This window comes from Myxine glutinosa, chromosome 10, assembly GCF_964187855.1.
Source record: "Myxine glutinosa chromosome 10, kmMyxGlut1.1, whole genome shotgun sequence".
Classification (NCBI taxonomy): Eukaryota; Metazoa; Chordata; class Myxini; order Myxiniformes; family Myxinidae; genus Myxine; species Myxine glutinosa.
The window spans coordinates 107,942,048-107,963,296 of record NC_136270.1 but is presented as its reverse complement, the minus strand read 5'-3'; the positions used below and the strand labels follow the sequence as shown (position 1 = coordinate 107,963,296).

Genomic DNA, 21,249 nt, shown 5'->3' with positions numbered 1-21,249 from the left:
AAATAAATAATCCTGGTTCTGGCTCTGCGGTTTTCAGGTTTATTACTCCCGCCAGGGAGTAATGCATTCGATCGTGTCCGTCCATGTGTGTGTGTGTGTGTGTGTGTGTGTTCGTGAACAAGATATCTGGAAAAGTTATGAACGGATTTGGATGAAAGTTGGTGGGATGATTGCCCTTGGGATAAGGAAGAATTGATTAGTTTTTGGTGAAGCTCAGGATGTTATTCCGGATCCAGAATTTTTTTGGGAAATTTTTTTGGGAAAGATTTTTTCTGTTTTACTGCATTAAAGCTTTTATTCTTATTGTTAAATGATGTTTATCTCCTCTAATTCCGAGATATATCGAAATTAATTATCTGACAGTTAGGGCTTACTTTCTTTTTCATCTATTGTTTTGGGGAGAGTAGTGGGGTTCCCACCATGAACAAATTTTCATTTTCACTTCAAGTTTTTGAAAAAGTTTAGTTTTTGGTACCAGGTCGAAGCTTAGGGTCTAAGTAACAATTTTGGTCCGAGTGGACAAAGATCACATGGAGTCTTCATACATTCCCGCCATTTTCCAAGATGGCCGCCATCAAAATCTAATACTGACAATATCTCGGAAACTAATCAACCTAGAAACATGAATTTGGTGTCTATACCTAGGTTTTCATGGTCAAGGAATCAAATAAAACCATTTCTGACTACATCAGAGTATTTATTTGTCCCGAAATGGTAAAATCCAAGATGGCCGCCACCAAAATCCTATATCGGCTATACTTCCAAAACCACTAAACCTTCAGTCATGCTGTTGGTGTCCATGCCTAGAATTTTATGGCCAGGGAAGCAAACAGTTATGTCTCTAAATCAGTAGGTGTATCTCTGTTCCCCAAAAGTAGAAAAATAACCATGGCAATTAGGATCTCACATTTATCCTTTGTGATCATGGAATCAGCTTAGGTTGTTTGCTGGAATATCTGTGCAGTACACGAACTCATTAGCACATTTTCTAGTCGCATTATATATCTGTTGATATATCAGTATGTATCCAAATATCTAAATACAATAGCCATTGTGTTATATAAGTCAGCACACATGAATACATTTTGTATATTTGGAAATCGGTTTGGATAATTCATATGTATGTGCAACTGCTTCTGCTGAATCCCTACTTGTCAGATTTTTGTGTTATGTTATGTCCATGTATACTTGATTATGCTTGGTTATTATATACTTACATGTATTTTCTTTTCGTTCCAGGCTAGTGTGATGGCTGAGACAACGAACTGTGAGTTGTGTGTCCTCTGCCAAGAAAAAACAAACGAAGAACTTGTCTGTCCTCTTGACAACCCAGTTGGTGTACGTAGGGCGGAGGCATACAAAGATATTATCAGCCTTGTAAATCAATTCCGAGATGTTGATGCTGCACCTCACCCAAACTTGGAACTTCCAGATGAAGGATCTATGCAAGCAAATCGAGCATCCTGGCACAAAACATGTCGTCAGTTGTACAAGGCATCAGCACTTGACCGGGCAAAAACACGTTCTTCCAAAGGCTTGCCACCTCTACGAAAACGACCAAGAAGATCTAGCACAGAAACTAATCGAAATTTATGTCTCTTCTGTAATGAAGAAACGAGTAAAGATGACCATTCATTCCAAAAAGTTTCCCTCACCGAGAACATCCATGACAAAGCAGTTTCATTGGGAGAGGATCGCATTGTAGCACGGCTTGCAGAAGGAGATCTGGTAGCTATTGAAGCTAACTATCATCGATATTGCTACACTAAATTCAACCGTCGGCATTATGAAATGCTAATCAGTACAAAACAAGGTCAAGTCACCCAAGACACTGAAATCACAGTAGAAAATGAGCTACTACAATTCGTCAGTGAAGAAATTGCTGGAGGACGTAGAATCTTTGCTCTCCAAGATTTGACAGATATGATGACGGAAAGGTTGGGACAGCATGAGATTCGTAAGACAGTGAACTGCACACGCCTGAAAGAGAGAGTACTTGAACACTTCCCACATCTGACAGAAGAAAAAGGGATCCGAAATCGAGTATTCCTTGTTTGCTCAGAGACAGCTCGAAAAATCATCTCCAGCGCGAGCCAGACACCAGAGGAAGAATCACGTACCTTACTGTTGGCAGCATCAATTCTACGTAAAGCAGTTTTGGATCATGATACTGCTTTCAATTTCAAGGGGTCATTTCCTGAAGGTTGTGAGGAATCTGCTGTTCCAACAAAGCTGAAATATTTCTTTCGTCAACTGCTTACTGGTCCTAAATCATCTCCTATGCAAGACAATTCCAGGACAGTTCTCTCCATGAGTCAACTAACCATGTTGAACATCACTTCTCTTCCTGCAAACTGGAGATGTGAGCCTCCTCTTGCAGTGTTTTTGGCCTTAAAACTGCATTCCCAAACAAGGAGCAAGAAACTGGTACAACTGCTACATCAGTATTGCCTTAGCGTGTCATATAAGAGAGTGCTTACCATTGAAGTTGGATATGCACAAGCTACTGCTGAAAGAGCACATGCCAACGCTGATATAGTCTGTCCTAGCAACCTTCGTCAGCAGATTTTTACGGTTGCAGCCCTTGACAATCTAGATCACAATCCTACATCCAGAACAGCCACATCCTCATTTCATGGAACAGGTATCTCCATGTTTCAGTTTCCTTCAGTAGAAAACCCAGGGCTGGACCAAGAACCTATAGAAATCGACTTCCATCGACGAGCATCAAGCACCAAGGGACCAATGCTGCCTCCTCTGTACACATTTGTTCCACCTATGAGCCGGAATCTTGTCACCCAACCTCCTGTGAAAGACGTGCAGCCACAGTCCATGGCGTCATTTGACAAGGAGGAACACCATGAAAAGGCCTGGATGAAAATGGTGCAGGAAAATATGCAAATGGAATTTGAAAGTGAAACTGTTCCTCCAATTATGTGGTCGGCATATCATGCTTCTCGATCGGATGCTGTGGGATCAACAGAGAAATGTATTGAAGCCATGCTACCACTATTCCGTGATAAAGCAGCTACACCAAAAATGATTCGACATGGAATGGACCTGGTCAAGAAAACAACCGAGTTCCTCAACCCACAGCAAATCCCAATCATGGCAGTGGACCAGCCACTCTTTGATATTGCCAAGAAAATGCAATGGACCTTTCCTGAACTCTTTGGAGAAGATACGTTTCTGGTGATGTTGGGAGGGCTCCACATCGAAATGGCTTTGTGGGCGACTATGGGAGATTTCCTACGAGGGTCTGGATTGCCTGAAGCCTTTGCAGAGGCTGGCATTGCCTTGACAGTAGCTGCAGCGACATCTTACTTGAGAGCAAATGATCCAATGAGAACACGGTATGCTCACCAGATTACTGTTGTGGTGCTCGATAGTCTACTGAAACGAGCCTATGAGGACGGCGGAAGTGAAATGACCTTCGACGACTGGGTCTCTGTAGCTTGCAAAGAGAAACCAACAGTGCAGTTCTGGTTACTCATTCACAAGTACGAACAGCTCATCTTCATGTTTATTAGATCACACAGAGAGCGAAAGTTCAAACTTATGGTGGCTACTCTGCAAAACCTTGTGCTTCTGTTCTTTGCACTTGATCACCAGAATTATGCAAGGTGGGTTCCCGTATTCATCAGAGACCTTGAAAGTCTTCCATCTAGCATCCAAGAGGAGTTTGAAGCAGGTCACTGGGCAATAAGTCGAAGCAATCATCGTTACTCTTCCATTCCGATTGATCAAGCACACGAGCAGGCCAACAAACGGGTGAAAGGGGTTGGGGGAGTGATCGGGATCACAGAGAACCCTGAGATGCTAGAACGCTGGATTGCAACTGGTCCAGAAATTAGCCGTGTTCTAGAGCAATTCACTGATGTAGATGACGACGAAGATCAAGAGCTCCCTCATCACGAGGAAGGAAGTACATCCCAGCACCGATTTAGGCGTCATGTCACAAATCTCATGGATGTGCTGCAAAGCAGAGGGAATCCCTTTGAAGAGAGTAGTGCAGAACTAGTTACATTAGACAATAAAGTGTGTGTTGACAAGTCTGCCGCCACATCGGTCCGTGTCTTAGAATCTAGAGGACAAGAGCAGTATGACCACTTTCGGAAGAATGTGCTGGACTCAAATGATGTACCTCTGGCAGCTCCGATCAAGAAAAACAACTTGCTGCTGTTCCATGAGGAGAAAACTCGAAAAAAGACAGCACTTCAGAAGAAGGTGCAGCACTTCAAACAACATACAGAGCTGTATGGACAAGCATTCATTATGGTTGATAGCCGGGGTGGAAATTTGGAGGAATTTTTCCGTCACGAATCCTCCTCATCACCAGATGCACTGGCTTCTGATGGGTCCATCAACTCTTGCACCAAGTCAGATTTATTGGCGTGCATTATGGAAGCAAGTGCAAGTACCGGACTATCCGCGGATGAGGAGCTCGTCGCACCAGATGATTATGGGGTCATCGTTATTGATGGTGGTGCACTGATCCACTCTCTTCCTGGCACAACTGTCCAAGGCAAAACATTTGATGAATATTTCACCAAAGTATTCTGCCCAAGAATCCAGCATGAGTTGAAAAGAGCAGCGAGAGTGGATATTGTATGGGATCAGTATCGCACAATGTCAATCAAAGCGACCACAAGAGAAAAGCGAGGAACTGGCACACGACAGCGAGTATCTGGTTCTGCCAAAGTGCCTGGAAACTGGCAAAACTTTTTGGCTAATGCCGAAAATAAAAAAGAGCTCTTCTCATTCCTGTCAACAAGCATTGTGCAAACACCATTCCAAGATGGCAAACAGGTTTATATCACTTCTGGTGACCAAGTCCTCAATGCAGGGAATGGACCGCCCATGGGACGATGTAATCATGAGGAGGCAGACACTCGTGTCCTGGTACATCTTCTTCATGCCCTCCAATATTCATCACTGGGAATGGTCTATACTGGCGACACAGACGTTGTCGTAATACTTCTGTGTAACTTCCACCACATCAAGGCGGTGAATCCGGAGTCAGATATCTGGATTTCTTTCAAAGCAGGAAAGACAGTCAAAATGATCTCCCTCAACAACATTGCCTCAAGTTTGGGTGTGACAACGTGCAAAGCCTTGGCTCTCTTTCATGCATTCACTGGATCAGACAGCACGTCAGCTTTCAAATTCAAGGGCAAGCGATACTGCTTCAAGCGGAAAGATGAGGTTCCACCCCTCTTGAGTGAGTTTGCGACAATTGCTAGCACCCCGTTTCTTACATCGCCAGAGTTGAGGGAAGTGGTGAGTCACTTTGTTTGCAAAATGTACTCCAACGAACCTATCACTGATGACACCAACGTTGACCTTGTTCGAATGAGGGTTTTCTGTCACAGGACTAGGGATGTGGAAAGAATACCCCCTACAAGTGATGCGCTGGACCAACATCTCAAAAGGAGTGTCTTCCAGGCGAGCATCTGGACTACAGCGCACGAGCCACTGGCACTAGTCCCAAGCCCAAGCAATCATGGATGGATGGAAAAAGATGGCCAACTGGTTCCCATCTGGACCACGTTGCCCCTTGCCAGGGATGTGTTTGATCTAGACGTAAAATGCGCGTGCACAAAACCTTGCTCGTCATGCAAGTGCAAAAAAGCTGACTTGAAGTGCTCACGTTTATGCAAGTGCACATGTCCCAACTAAATGACCATGATGGTTGTGAGAATGAGTAATGATTTTTTAGTTGCACTTACCTAATCAATCAAATATCACTAAGAACAATGAAAATAGAATGTTCGGTTTATATTCATGGTATTTTATAGAATTTACGTTCGTATGTGCTTAATTGTTAACATGCATAATTCTGCTAAATTCTGCTATAACGTTTGTTGTGTAATTTACCATTTCGGGACAAATAAATACTCTGATGTAGTCAGAAATGGTTTTATTTGATTCCTTGACCATGAAAACCTAGGTATAGACACCAAATTCATGTTTCTAGGTTGATTAGTTTCCGAGATATTGTCAGTATTAGATTTTGATGGCGGCCATCTTGGAAAATGGCGGGAATGTATGAAGACTCCATGTGATCTTTGTCCACTCGGACCAAAATTCTTACTTAGACCCTAAGCTTCAAAATGGTACCAAAAATCAAACTTTTTCAAAAACTTGAAGTGACTGATGCCCCAGGCCCCCCCCCCCTAGAGGGGATGTTAAACAAAACGTATTATTCCAACTAAACCCACGGCGGGAGTATGCGCTCTACTGAGTGGCGTTCTAGTTATATTTTGTGACAATAAAATATTTTTTGGAAAGTGGTGGCACCTCACATCACAAAGGTGCTTGCTTTTCCAATCACAATTGCAATGCAAATATCTAGCCTGGAGTAATGATGTTAAGTGAGCAAAGATGGAGAAAGAGTATCTTCAAACAAAGACGATGTTTTTACTGTCAAGGTGAATCCAAATTAAATGTGCATGGGATGTAAGCATTGCCTCGAGCACCACAAGATCGTTCTCATCCGTCCGCTTTGGCTTTTGCAATTCAATGAGCACTTTAAAGATCACACCACGTTTTCTGTTTGAAAATAAATGTAGGTCTCAAGGGAAGTTACCAAGGGATAGTAATAAAGAATAGAGTGTATTGTAACATGAAATTCAAATCCATCTATAACTTAAATCTCTCTCTTCTGCTTCGTTCAACTCAGCAAGGTTTTGCGTCTTGCCAATTAAAATGCGAGAATCTTCACATGGAAATGTCTTTTGTCACCCAAAGGCCAAAGCATAAAGCAGAAGATGCAAAGAATCAACTGCATTTACACACTTCATAAGGCAGGTGTTGGTCCCGAGTAGAGCCACTGTCATGCTGTTGAATTAACACCACGTGGGTTGACTCAGCCTGTCATCCTTCCAAAGATGGCAAAATGAGTACCAGTTTATTGGTGAGGGGGCACTGCATCGGTGGCGCAGCTGCGCCCCCAGAAAATGAAGCAGCCAAGGGCTGCATACGAAACAACAACAACAACAACAACAACAACAAAGAGCAATCAGAGATTGCAGACCCTCGCCAGGACGTGTTTGTGTAGTGTATTTTGTGGGGTGTTTGTTACCACCGCCACCAGAGGTTCATAGAGGTTATGTTTTCACTCCTGTCTGTCTGTTTGTCTGTCCGTTTGTGAACAAAATATCTCAAAAAGTTGTGCACGGATTCGGACTAAATTTGGCAGAGATGTAACGTATGTGACAAGGACGAAATGATTAGATTTTGGTGAAGATCTGGATTCGGATCCGGCTACTAGAATGTTTCAAGTGATTCTTCACCATTGGGAGATAGGACCAAAAACGATACATAGCAGGATATCTCATAAGGTTATGGATGGATTCGGACGAAACTTGTTGGACAGTTTGTGTGTGTGACAAGGAAGAATCAATTTAATTTTGGTGAAGATGCGGATCCCGATCCAACTAGTAAAAAATTTTAAGTGATTCTTCACCATTGGGTGATATGGCCAACCAGGCGGAGGTATGCTCTCTACTGATTGCCGTTCTAGTTAGCTGCTGTGTTTGTGTGGTTTATTGACAAAGTAGATTCATGTTCAATCTAAAATGGCTGCCAAAACACGTGACCAATGACATCATCAATTTAATTCTTCCATACAATTTTTGTGTAGATCATGCTCAAGAAATTTAAAATTGATCGGATCAAGCGTTCTACTTGTCTAATTTAAAAAAACAAAATAACCACCTTTAGAGGCCATTTTTCCCCACAAGCAGGGGTTGGCCTTTTTCGGGAACCGTGGTTGTTGTTGTTTTTTTGGTCCCCTTTTTGAAGCAATGTTTTACGGCCGGATGCCCTTCCTGACGCCAACCCTTTTTGCCGCCTTTAACGACAAACAGGGAATTACCAGTGAACTGGTACTCAATTAGCCGACCTCGGAAGGATGACAGGCTGAGTCAACCCCCCTGGCGTTAATTCAGCGATCGACCGGGATTCGAACCCAGGATCTTAGGATCCTAAGCCGGCACCCTAGCCGCTAGCCCAACACCAGGGATGTCTAATTATGACGTCATAATGAAGGCAATGATGACATCATCATGAATATATGTTTTTCCCCATGGGGAGTACTTGACAAGGAAGAATGTTTAAATTTTTTCTACGGAGTGGTGTCGGAGATATAGAGGTGCAATTTTTTTCCAAAATGGCACCTTTACCACGTGACATATGACGTCATAATTATCATTCAAAAATTATACAGGAGGAGTCGCTCCTATGGTGAAAATGTCTTTTCAATCGGACCAACGGTTGCTGAGAAAAGTGTATTTATTCTATGCGGACAGAGACAAACAAACAAACGGACCCAATGCAATACGGTCTCCTCTGGCGAGGGTAACAACAACAACAATAACACACCTCATGCACAATGCTGCAGTGTAATCCCATTTCTCCTCCAAATCATTGACAAATGAGAAAGTGCTAAGCAAGTGCACATGCTAAATCAAACAGGCCATTTTAAAGTCGTTGCATATGTAACAGCCTCAAGACAATTGGTAAGGCACAAAACTTGTGCAGATGTTTGTTTGCATTTTGCACATATTCCTCGTTCCCCTTGACGTCTCACATTCTGCTGTTTCTTTTTAAGCTAACGCATTAATGCAGGTGTTAACCTTGAGGTTAGCAGCACATATGTGCTGAGATAAGATATTGAAAATCACTGTTAAATATTCAATGCCATTAAAACTTAGAATTAATTTTAAAAATCTATCACCCAGGTTCTGCAGCCCAGATGTATGGAAATTATTCTCTGCATCAGCAAAGAGCTTTTTGTTTACAATATTTGTCAAATTGATTTCGAAACAACTTGTGTGGAACACGAACACTATATATGGTGGTGAGACAATGGTCAAACAGAAATCCACATGTTTGACTGCGGCAAAGTCAGTAATACGGGAAAGAGGCTCTTGATAGCCTTGTTCCCCATTTTGTTTATGGACTGGCAGTGTGTATATCTGCACACGTGAAAAAGTAAGTACACCCCATGTAAAGTTTTGACTTTTTCAACATATTTCAACATACAGCTATTTGATCTTCATTTAAACAATATTGATAGATAAAGGTGATATAATATAACAAATATCATGAAACATTTACATTTTGTATTCCATTGTATAATTTAAATAAACATAAATGCAAATTTCGCATGTGGAAAAAGTAAGTACACCCCTACATTTATCACTACTTCAAATACCTAAAATAAGAATCACATGCACCAGCTCAGGTGCAAATGATTAGAACATCGTTAGAGAGGATCTTGGAGGGACCAGTCTTATTTAAACCTCAGACATTTAGTTTGGTTTGCTCTTTGTTGTTGAAGTGTGCGGCATCACCTTGCCCAGATCAAAAGAGCTCTCTGAGGCCTTCAGAAAGAAGGTTATAGATGCCTACGAGTCTGGGAAGGGATTTAAAAAGATCTCCAAACAATTTGAAATCAATCATTCGACTGTCCGGAAGATCATCTACAAGTGGAGAAAATTCCAAACAACTGCCAACTTGTTCAGGCCAGGCCGCCCCAGCAAGTTCAGCCCGAGAGCAGACCACAAGATGCTGAAAGAAGTCTCTAAGAACCCCAGAATGTCATCACGGGACCTACAGGTAGCTCTTGCCACTGTTTATGTCAAAGTGCACGATTATACCATTAGAAAGAGGCTGCACAAATTTGATCTGCATGGGAGGTGTTGCCTGGAGGAAACCTTTGCTGTCCAGAAAGAACACCAGGAAAGACTAAAGTTTGCCAATGAACACCTAGGCAAAGACCAGCACTTCTGGAACAATGTGCTCTGGACAGATGAGTCAAAGGTAGAGCTATTTGGCCACAGTACCAGAAAACATGTTTGGCGAAAACCAAAGACAGCATTTGACCACAAGAACCTGATACCAACTGTAAAGCATGGTGGTGGAAATATTATGGTTTGGGGCAGGTTTGCTGCATCAGGGCCTGGGCAGCTCACCATCATAGAATCCACTATGAATTCTTCATTGTACCAGAAGGGTGCTTGAGGATAATGTGAGGCCATCTGTCGGAAAGTTGAAGCTCAACCGAAGGTGTACCTTGCAACATGACAATGACCCTAAACATACCAGTAAATCCACCAAGGAATGGCTGAAAAGAAAGAAATGGAGGGTTCTGGAATGGCCAAGTCAAAGCCCGGATCTAAATCCCATCGAGATGTTGTGGGGGGATTTGAAACGAGCTGTGCATGCAAGAAACCCTTCAAATATCGCCCACCTGAAATAATTCTGCATGGAGGAGTGGGCAAAAATTTCTTCCAGTCGATGTCAGAGACTGGTCGACAGTTATAAGAAACGCGACTTGAGGTTGTTTCTGCCAAAGGGGGCAATACCACCTTTTAGAGCCAAGGGTGTACTTACTTTTTCCACATGCGAAATTTGCATTTATGTTTATTTAAATTATACAATGGACTACAAAATGTAAATCTTTCATGATATTTGTTACATTATATCACCTTTATCTATCAATATTGTTGAAATGAAGATCAAATAGCTGTACGTTGAAATATGTTGAAAAAGTCAAAACTTTACATGGGGTGTACTTACTTTTTCACGTGACTGTAGCTCAGGTATGATGGGCCGAATATTCTCCTCCTGAGTCGGATTTCCTTGGTACCTACATACATGTAAATCTAAACGTTAATCACCTCCTCCATTAATCCCTTCTGGCATTTATTATTTATCAAGTTGGTCTGAATGAATAAACACCAGAGGCCTTTTCATGAGGGATTAAGATTAGCTTTCACGAGGGATTAGGACTGATGATGCCTGTGGTCCGGATATGGACCGGGGTCCGCCTTTTGAGGACCCTCGGCACTCCAATTACACATTAATCTCTGATTATGATGCTGATCTAAGAATGATTAAATAAAGTTTTCTTACCTGAAAATTGCACTATATACGAGCAAAGAGGCTCCTATAGAAGAGATCTTGAGGCTTCAGAAAAAACAACAACACAAAAACACGCAAAAAAAGACACTTTTTGCAAAAACATTCTATAAATTGGTCTGTTCTTTTCTTTTATATACTTAGTCTAGGCTCATATGAGAGCTACCGCATATAACATATAATAAAGGGAGTGGGAGACAAGGGTGGAAGAGGTACAACAACAGTAGGGAACAGGGACATCTGTGGAAGAGAGCGGGCTGGGGCATGGTACACAAGATAAAAAGATGGACACTACAGAGGATTTCAGGAAAAAACAGAGAATTTGAAAACAGGAGAACAGGGTGTTGGTGTGACGGAGGCACGATGGATCGAATGGCCTTCTCCTGCATCTAAATTCCTTATGTATTCCTTCTGTAAGAAAGAGCACTGCAGTCGAAATGTCTATCCGTATCAGTATTCACGTGCAAACGATACACTAATAAACCGATGCCCATACATGCGGCATAAACATGCATATAGCTTATGTGCCTATTTAATACATCATGGTTTATATACGTGGGATCATTCCAATTGCACTGGGCCATGGATTAACACCCAGTCCTAAGGACTGCCAATCTGTGCTGCTTCACTTGGGGTGGAGTCAGGCCAGCTGTCCAGCCAATGGGTGTAAAGCAGTGGAGTGGAGTAAGGGCAGCTGAAAACTGACCCATGTATAATGTGTGATTTTTTCCAAGTTCAAAAAGGGCATAACTCCCTGAAAAGATGGTCAAACGGCCCAAACCTCAAACTTGTTCCTTACGTTATCATAATAGAGCAATGTACCAAGGTTCAGTTGAATATGTTAAAGGGTATGGAAAATAATGTACAGAAAACCACACCCCAGACACCATGCAGCACATTTACACACAGCACATGTGCACCATGCAGTACTTGCTTACTCCAACTAATGAAATCCAGCACACGCCCAAGCCAATACCGGTCTCTTTTATGAAATACTGCCCACCATGGTGGTATTGATTTAAGAGATAACAACTTATTTGGGGAATGTTAATATTGATTGATACATAATTCAATGGTGCATTTGGGGAACACCCGCATCTGGGCCTGTGTGTGTTGTAAAGAGCAACGCATTTCATGTTATACTAGCAGAGTTACCCGGCGTTGCCCGGGAAAATAAATAGTCAGTCACGTGTGTGTAGTGGGCTTTTTATAATTGGAGGAAGCCACGCCCCTTGGGTACGCCCCTAGTCTAAATCTGATGCGCCCATGTTTTTTGTCGTGCAAAGTTACCCCCCCAATTGACCCCCTCTTCCCTCTCTAAGTCACTTCCTTAGGCTGTCTTTGAGGCACAACCAAACAAACAGACATTCACAAATAGGGTTGTAGACTAGTGAGGGACTCAACGCATGGTGGAAGGCCAAAATCTCAAAAAAATTAATGTTCTGAGAAATTTAATGAAAACTCCTTCCTACTTTAGGACATATGTAGGAACCCAAAAGCTACATACAAAATGTGGTGGGGCTCGCCCCAAAACTATGGGAGTCGTACTGTGTAAAATCAATATGCCTTTAACGATGATAATAATGAATTAAGCTGATGACAATGACGATGGTGACGGTGTTTTTGTGATCTCTCGTTCTGGTACTTGAGCGATGCATTTAGCCGTATTTTTTATTATTTTTAGTTATGAAACGTTCAATAATAAAAGTTATGACTTTTATCTGCTTACGACTAAATTATATAGTAGTTTTACGCATATCGTTTTGTGTACATTTCAATGGGCAGCCATTCCCCCCCCCCATGTCGTCCCTACATAAAGAGTAACTATCGTACTCCATGATAACAAGTCATTCTGTCTTACAACCATTCTGGGACATTCTGGGACATTCTGGGACATTCTGGCTCAATTGAATAAGTTCTACTCTATTGCCAAATAAAGTCAAACAAGTTATAGTGAATGTCAATTGTGGCTTGTAGAGGTTTAAAATGCTTAAGCAACGTGAACGTTTCAGCATACATACAGTTTGTCTGCTTTTGTTGTTTTGGCCACCAATGCCATCATCACTTACAAACACAATTTCATAAACATGGTGTCAAATTTATCTTGAATACCTCAGATGCTTCAGTCATTCATTATTCTTCGTCCTTCACAAAGCAAACGTCTCTTTGAAATGAGAAAGGATCAATCTCCTATCTGTGTCATTGCTGTGAAGTGTTCTTATGATCCATCATCAAACCTCAATTGTTCCTTTCACAAACCATCAATCCCACTTGTTTAATATCACTGTCAATGAATATTCCTACGACAAATATAACTACTTGCATTTTGAAATGTGAATTGGAAGAAAAATCTTGAAGAAAGCAGGTTGAATTAAGATCTAAATATTGGAATAAAACTGGAATCTTGAAGAATGCTACCCTGAAGATATTGCACTTCTCAATGGCAGCATATACAACTAGCGATGTTACAGCATGTGCAGAGTTAATTCTGCTCAACTAGGCAAACAATCTGCAGCGAGAGTTGTGTGGAAAGGAAGAAATAAGGCAAACGATGCCAGAAATACAAACAAGCGGAAAAAGGGAAACAAATAGGTACACCGGCTGAAACTTTTCACTTCTCTCGACTGCTCTTTCCCAAGCAATCTGTGTGGCATTACTTTCTGTTCTGCAGAGGAACGTGAAGCTAAATCAGAGGCGCAGTGGAACCGGCCTGCAGATTTGCCAGTACAAGGCTGGACGCTCCGTGCCATGTTCCCCCATGCTCGATACATGCCCAGAGCGGCTCAGAGAGAGCACCGCAATAGCCACACCGGTGGTGCAAGTTATAAAGGTCATGTGCTCCATTTTTATGCACCACCTATAGTGAGTCATCATGAAGCCGACACATCATTGCTAATTGCCTGCCAAGAGTTCCTTGGTGTTCAAGCCTTGACAGGCATCACAAACTGGTGAGTTATTCATCTTAAGACTACGTCAGCACACTGGGTACAGCTTCAAATCTGAAAGTACATATGTTGACCCAATCCTGCAGTCATGAACAATTTTCAATCCCAACAACAAATGTGCTTCTGGTAGTAGATCTCGTTCTCTCATCCTGCACTGCACAATGTCTTTTAATGCAGAAATATCCCACACTCTCAGTTTACCCCTCCATAAGGACCAGCTGGATAATTCTCCAACTTGTTTCTGTGCTCAGCCTGCGAGAGAGGCCCAATCTCTTTTTCTCCTGGGTTTCACGATCTGCTGTAAACGGTCAAAAGCAGTTTATATCTCCAAGCTAGCCTCTGGTGACAGCTGCCATCTCAGAATTATCTTCAGGTAACAAGTCTTGTACTTCCATACTCAGCCTCGAACAGTATACTTGGTCTTCCTCCAAGTACCATGGAATGTGGACCTCACCCCAACTCACCCCGATCCCCAATATCTGTCCCCATTTGGACTGGTGCCACTGTTGTGACCTCCACCATCTAAGGTGGACGGAGGTTATGTTTTCACCCCTGTCTGTCTGTGAGCATGATATCTCAAAATGTTGTGGACAAATTCGGACTAAATTTGGTGGACACCGGTTGGGTGTGTTACAAGTACGAATTGATTCGATTTTTGTGAAGATCCAAATGCGGATCCGAGGATTTTAAAAAACTTTTAAATGACTTCACAATTGAGAGATCAGGCCAAAAATGATATGTAGCATGATATTTCAAAACGTTATGGCTGAGTTATGACAAAATGAGGTGCAAGACTTGGTTTGGTATAAAGAACAAGCCGACTCGATTTTTGTGAGGTCCGAATCCAGATTCGGCCTATCATTGGTACACAAAATGTAAACTTTTCAGCCTGGTGGAGGTATGCGCTCTACCGAGTGCCGTTCTAGTTAGTTATATAATATTACTAGTGGGGTGTGCTTACACATTGTAAGCAATAAAGGTGCTTCATAAATAGGTACATAATAAATAAAAGCTTTATGATTATAAACTCCCTCACTCATCACTCTCTTCAATCCCACTCCTCCCTCCAGGTCTTTAAAACAGCTGTTCACCACCATCTCTTATCTTCCCCCATCCAAAACCTTGATCTTTTCTACCCCCGCTAATGTCACCCCAGATACACGTTTTTGAAATTACAACTTCTTTCCTGGAAGTCCTTGCAGTGTCCATGTGTTTTATACTTCTCCCACCCCCCCCCCCCCCCCCACCCCCTTCCCATGCCTCCTCCCCCCAAGCCCTCTCCCTCCCACAGATCTCCCGATGTCCCTGTTCTCCAATGTTGTGCTTGTGTGCTTCCCTCTCTCTCTCCCCATCTTGTCTACCGCTCCCCTTATTATATGTTTTATGTGTCCGGTTTTTTTGGGGGGGATTAATGTTAGCTCTTTCACGAGCCTCCATCTTGTATACAAAAAAAAACAAGCATCGCCAACCCCCTGCTAGATATCAATTGAGGTTTTTTTTGTTTTCTTGCATTTTTACAGACGTATTTACAGTTTTTTTTAAACGTAAATTTGCATTTACGGACAACTTCCGACGGTTCTGTGATTTTTTTTCGTTGTAGCGACTTCGATGTCCGTCGGTACGCAAAATTTCAGTTTTCTACCTCACCCGGAAGGTACCGAACATTAAGGTCAGTCAGTCAGTGAGTGGTTCGAATGAGCGTTATATATTAGATGATCTTGTGTTACAAAATAGTTTCAGCAATTAAAAGTGATTCCGAGTACTTTTGTTTCAGAAAAGAATGCCACCATATTCAATCATTGTCTGGAAGAAGCCAAAGTACATCAACATGCATGAGCTTGAAAGTAACCTCGTATATCGACAAACAAATCATTATTTGCTATCACATACAAATCTACATCTGTATCAATTAACATATAGTATTCTGACTTCAGAAATTGGGTGTAGTAAAATTAATGTATTCCTAATAAATGACAAAACGAAGGAAGAGTTTTCTTTTCTTTTCATATTAGCATCCCAAGTGGCCTGCAATCGAACAATTTTGAATAGCTTTGTATCAAATCTCCATGGCAACGTTTGTTTGTTTCTCAATGCAGGACATCAGCGATTGGTTCTGATTGTAAAGTTACAACGATAGGAGATGTCTGTGAAACGCGATCTTATGACGTATTACACATGAAAGCATTCGTGACAGGTAGTCTGGAAATGTCTGACAGGTGTGAGAAGTCAATAGCTTGACGTTGGCCACTGCGGTCGGAAAAGCATCGTCAGCAAAGATTTCAGAGATTTTAAGACAAATTTCCAGTTATGTCAAGTCTGTCGATTTCCTGAGATTCTATATACAGTACATCCTCATTTATACAGATAACAAAACATGGCTGTCACAACAACTATAGCATTCCATTTGTTTTACTTTGACTGTATTTTAGCCTTTCATTAAATTGTGTCACTTTGTGAATCTCTTTCAAAAAGCAAAAACGATATCTCAGGTTATCATCAAATGAACATCAGAGAAACAAAACCTTTCAACCATAACTATGTTATAAACATTACATCCTAGGATTAAAGAGCAAGATAATCTTTAAAATATTTGTGGTAAAGTCTAAAGAACCACATATGTCGACAGGTATTTTGAGCAAGCATGTGAATTGGTGTTAAAATGTCGGAACTCTCATATCCTCTCATATTTTATCCAAGATCACCCAAAGGTTGGATGCAAATACTAGCTTCCTATTTCAGATGGCTGACACATCCCTCCGGCCTTCCTGGTGATAATCATAAGGTGTCATTGACACTAGCAGAGTTTTGCCTTCTATTCTGCTCACATGGAGGAGCAAAAATACTCTTCCATTGAGAATACTCTTCCAGGATGGAGACAGGGTGTCTGAATCCAATTTTAACAAATCACAAAAAATATATATTTATCGGAAGTCTCTCATCAAACCTCAACTGGAGCCTGAAGCACATGGATATAAATTGCATTTTAAGCTCTTCTAAATCAAATCCGAATCCTTGATGTTTTCAGAGCAAACAAAAAATATGATCCTACAGATAACGGGATGCTGTTTATCAAATAGGTCTGTTCTCGCTCTGAACCAAAGTGACGTGGGCAAGTGTTCGATGCTGATCAAGTGTTGGCTCAGAATATTCTCTCCATCTCCATCAGATTCCTCGTTGACCCATCCGCTGTACCATAGTGTTCAATTGAGTGTTTATGGTGAGATTTGACAGTATGGTAAGCTGAAATACAGCATGTCACAATGTGGTAGGTTTGTGGTCAGATGGAATTTCTGGCTTCTTTTCCTTGCAGTATTTTCAATGGGATCGAGAACCGTGAACAAGACAAAGCAGTTGAGAAAAAATGTTTCAAACGGTATTATACGTAACCGCTACACGGTGATGGAGACGTGTGGGGTGGTCTGCAGGATTTCCTGCAGTGATGTAAGAGATAGAACGGCGACACACATGGTAACAAAACCTTGGGTGAGCAATTTCGAAAAGTTAGAGTTCAGCCGCATGCAGAAGAAGAAGAACCACCTTTAAAGGCCATTTCCCCCCCGCAGAGCAGGGGTTGGCCTTTTTCGGGCACCATGGTCCCCTTTTTGAAGCAATGTTTTATGGCCGGATGCCTTTCCTGCCGCCAACCCTGTTAGTCGCCTCTTGCGACAAACAGGAAATCACCAGTAAGCTGGTTGTCAATTTGCCGACCTCGGAAGGATGACAGGCTGAGTCAACCCCACTGGTGTTAATTCAGCAATTGACCAGGATTCGAACCCAGGATCCGAGGATCCCAAGCCGGCACCCTAACCGCTAAGCCAAAACCAGGCAGAAATGAAGTGAAATTCCCAAACAAAATGTCTGCCTCTCATAGAGGCACGCTAATCGAGAATTCCAGGGCTGGTCAAACCAGAAAAGGAATCTATGAAGAGTGGGCCAGTCACGTGGCACTGGTGTCAATTGGCCCATTTTCACACAAAAAAAACATATCGCCATGCTTTCAATCCACCTGCAATTCCAACGTAATAATTAGGCCTATATGTGGCCAAAACGATGGTGAGTGAATTATCCTCCACCGAGAGATCACCACTCGGACCATAATTATTCATAATTTACATCAATGAATTGGATAGTAGGGTTTAGGGTTAACTTTCTAAATTTGCAGATGATACAAAGCTTGGAAGTCAGGTGGATAGCATAGAGGTGGGTGATCAGATTCAGGAAAGTCTAAATACTTTAATGGATTGGGCAAAGGTACATATAGTCTAGTAGGAAGACTAGGTCCCCCTGCACCCCCCGGAGATATACTTCTAATCAGTGTTTCTAGATTGGAAAAAATGTGTAGAAAATGACTAGCTATGGCCCCAAGCTGAAAAAATGTCCCACATACCATTTTTATGCAAATTACTGCTGCCATTATCAAAAAAACGATTTTTGACATATCTCAGCCAATATTGCAGATAATTGAAAAATGAAGGTGTCTAGACCCATGTTTTGAAGGGCATAGATCATGATAGAACTATTCATAACATGATTACATGTGTCTATGGTATACTAGTATGCTAATTAGTGCTTTATTTACAAAATAATCACAGTTTTACGAAATAATAGACTCATATTAAGGTCCGTCTACACAGACGTTAACACAAAGTTTTATTTTTCTAAATATTACAACTGTCAAAATAGTCCTAGCACTCAATGTGACCACTCTTCTCTTGCTTGTTTTAGATAAACATCATTAGCATTAGTGATTCTACACTGAGTCAGTCATCATCATTTTCATCGAAATCGTCAGAGTCAAACTCTTCTTCTCCTTCCTCTTCCTCCTCCTCTTCGTGCTCTCCTGTGTTCAGAAGATCCACCAGTGAGGTTGGTAGGATGGGACCACTGGACCACATTGGTTTCAACAGTCCTTCATCAGTCCTTATCCATCCTTGCTCCTCATAAGGTTTTGGCTTTTCGATGATAGGTTGATCGGCTCTTTTGTACAATGCTACGCGGTGGTTCACACGCTGGATGTGCGGCTTCAGGGCAGACTGGCATGGAGGAAGGCGAGCCAGATCAACCTTGGACTTGGATGTGAGGGTCTTGTCCTCTCCCACCATTTTTCGTAGCAGCTTGGCACGGACAATGTCCACTGATGACTCGCGACTCTGGCCGTACATCACACAGGTGAATTTTTCTAACTGCCTCTCCACCTCAGGGTTGGCATCCCAGTTGTCACCCAGTTCACCGAATGCCCTGTGAAACCTGGGATTCTTCTCCAGCTTTTTCAAGGGCCCGACTTTTCCCTTCCCTTTGAAGGCACTGGTGCAGTCTTCTCCGCTGAACACATAGTACCCCAGGAGAGTGGCACAGTAGTCCTCTCCCAGGGATTCTGCCAGCTCAGAGACGTTGACAAGTTGGCGATGCTTCCCTGACCCTGTATCCAGGTACACCGTCAGCTTGATGTTGTGGGCATGGTGGAGCAGGATCAGGAGGATGTCTGTGTCCGGTGTTCTGACTACAGCGTTCTTGTATCCGATGGTAGCAGCATGATGGAGGTACAGAACCACCCTGGTATCAGTCTCTTCCTGGTTGCTGTAGATAGTGGGGAGTTCACGTACCTCGACCTGAAACACAAAAAGGCACCGCATTTCAATCACCAGTCACTGCCAGTTTCAGATCTAGACAAACATCACAGGTAATCACCTTTTTTTCAGGAAAAATTACAAATTGAATCGCCATTCACGAAGGGCTTTCAATTTTACCTTGCCTTGATGTTCTCCTCCTCAGTGAATCTCTCCATCAACAGCCTCTCCATTGCCTCACACACTGTTTTGAGGCAAAAGAGGGACTTTGCGTAGGCCTTTCCACTGAGAACACCTTTGAGAGATCCACTTGTTACTAGTTGTGCCTCAAAGAGAATCTCTGCATATCCAGAACCACGCATCTTGTGTCCAGTGAGCATCCCGATGTAGTTCATGGATGTGTGGAAGGGTCCAATCGTTACTACATGACTAGCAAATTCATTTGGCCAGCGCCAGATGATGGGAAGGGCTTTCATGCAGACACCCAGATCAAATGTATTCAGGACCCATCTCTGACCCACCTCAGCAGTTGCTGCCTCGGAACGCTTCAGTAGCTCACGAACAACTGCGTTGTCTGTGATCGGTTGGTGGATAGGCGTGCAGTAGTCGACTGTTGATTTGCTGGGTGGGGGAGAACCAGTTGCAGAGGTGAAACCCCCTAGCCCAGGCACAGGCTGCAGGCCACAGCTTCCGATGTATCTGATGAAGAGCCAGATGTAGTACTCTTGCATCGTAGTGGCATAGACTGTGTCATTCTCTGCTGGCGGTGTGAATGATGAGCCTTCAGGGAACTTCGGGCCAACGCGAGTAAAGTGCAAGGGTGGGAGAGTTTTTGGTGTGTCGACCTTCAGGCTACGCTGTTGTGACCTATTGATGGTAGGTAGCATTCGGTCCTTGCTGCTCTCGAACCCGGGCTTGACCTCCTGCACCATGATTCCTCCAGCACTGTTTACAATGTTGCTGCCGTGCACACTGGTAGTGGTTTTATTCAAGTTGTCCCACTCACAGTGGAATACAAGGTTGCCCTCTCCTGTCACAATTTGTGGTGTACGATAAGTTGAGACTTCATCCAGGACCTTGGCGAGAGCAGTTTCCAACTCCAAGGCGAAATCGTAGCTCTCAGAGTGTCCAAGCCTGTGTAGTATTGTGGTGAGCTGTTTGCTTCGGAACAGGTGCCTTACAGTCACACAGAGGAGAATGTGCTTTGGTAACTTCCATTTTCCATCTGACACTGCACGGCACAGATCTTGTCCAATGGAGAAGACCAGACGCTTCACCTTTTCTGTCTCGATGCCCTCCTTGCCAGTCATTAGCACGCTGAGAAAGCGGACAAGGTCTGGAGGTAGGATGTCTTCAGGATTGAGCTCCATGTCTTCAGCTGTTGGTGGCCATGGTTGGTCTTTACACTCTCTGAAAGCCTGTAGAATACCCTGGCGAAGTTGGAGGGCAACATTTTGGTTCTTGTTTGTGCTTCCGAGTGTGAATGCTCGTGCGAGAGCATTGGAAACTGTTATGTTTGAGCTGTGCACAAGCCAGAAAGAAATGACATCACATTTGTCATGATCAACCTTCGTGAAGTGGATATGCTCCTTGATTGGGTCATTCTGTAGGCGTTTCAGTAGTTTCTCTGACCGATAATTTGAGTTCTCATATCCATTCAGTTTCAGTTCCTCGACATAGAGCAAGCGCAAGGAAGAAAGCTGTAGAACTTTATTCTGCTGGATGACCTGGGTTTGAATGTGTTCCAGTACTGAGTTGAATGCCTTTTCATGGGCGGCTGACATGCAAGCCTGCTCCTTTGGTGCTTC

At 42.7% G+C, this 21,249-nt stretch overlaps 1 protein-coding gene across 1 annotated transcript; it reads right to left on the bottom strand.

The window, feature by feature from the left end:
* Positions 1-6,401: 6,401 nt before the first annotated feature.
* On the bottom strand, positions 6,402-20,373 carry LOC144893965 (uncharacterized). Its single transcript, XM_078785221.1, has 4 exons — positions 19,622-20,373; positions 19,427-19,483; positions 10,924-10,977; positions 6,402-6,552 (listed from the first exon to the last, which is right to left on the bottom strand). Exons 1-4 carry the CDS (start codon positions 20,371-20,373, stop codon positions 6,402-6,404), a joined length of 1,014 nt encoding a protein of 337 aa, XP_078641347.1.
* Between the last annotated feature and the right edge of the window lie 876 nt (positions 20,374-21,249).

Excerpts from the sequence above, each read along its gene's own strand:
- LOC144893965 (XM_078785221.1), bottom strand. The coding sequence starts at position 20,373 with ATGGTGCAGGAGGTCAAGCCCGGGTTCGAGAGCAGCAAGGACCGAATG. Across the intron at positions 19,484-19,621 it reads GAGGAGAACATCAAGGCAAG|GTCGAGGTACGTGAACTCCC; the intron begins GTAAAATTGAAA and ends TTTGTGTTTCAG. Across the intron at positions 6,553-10,923 it reads GTATATAGTGCAATTTTCAG|AAAACGTGGTGTGATCTTTA; the intron begins GTAAGAAAACTT and ends ATTTTCAAACAG.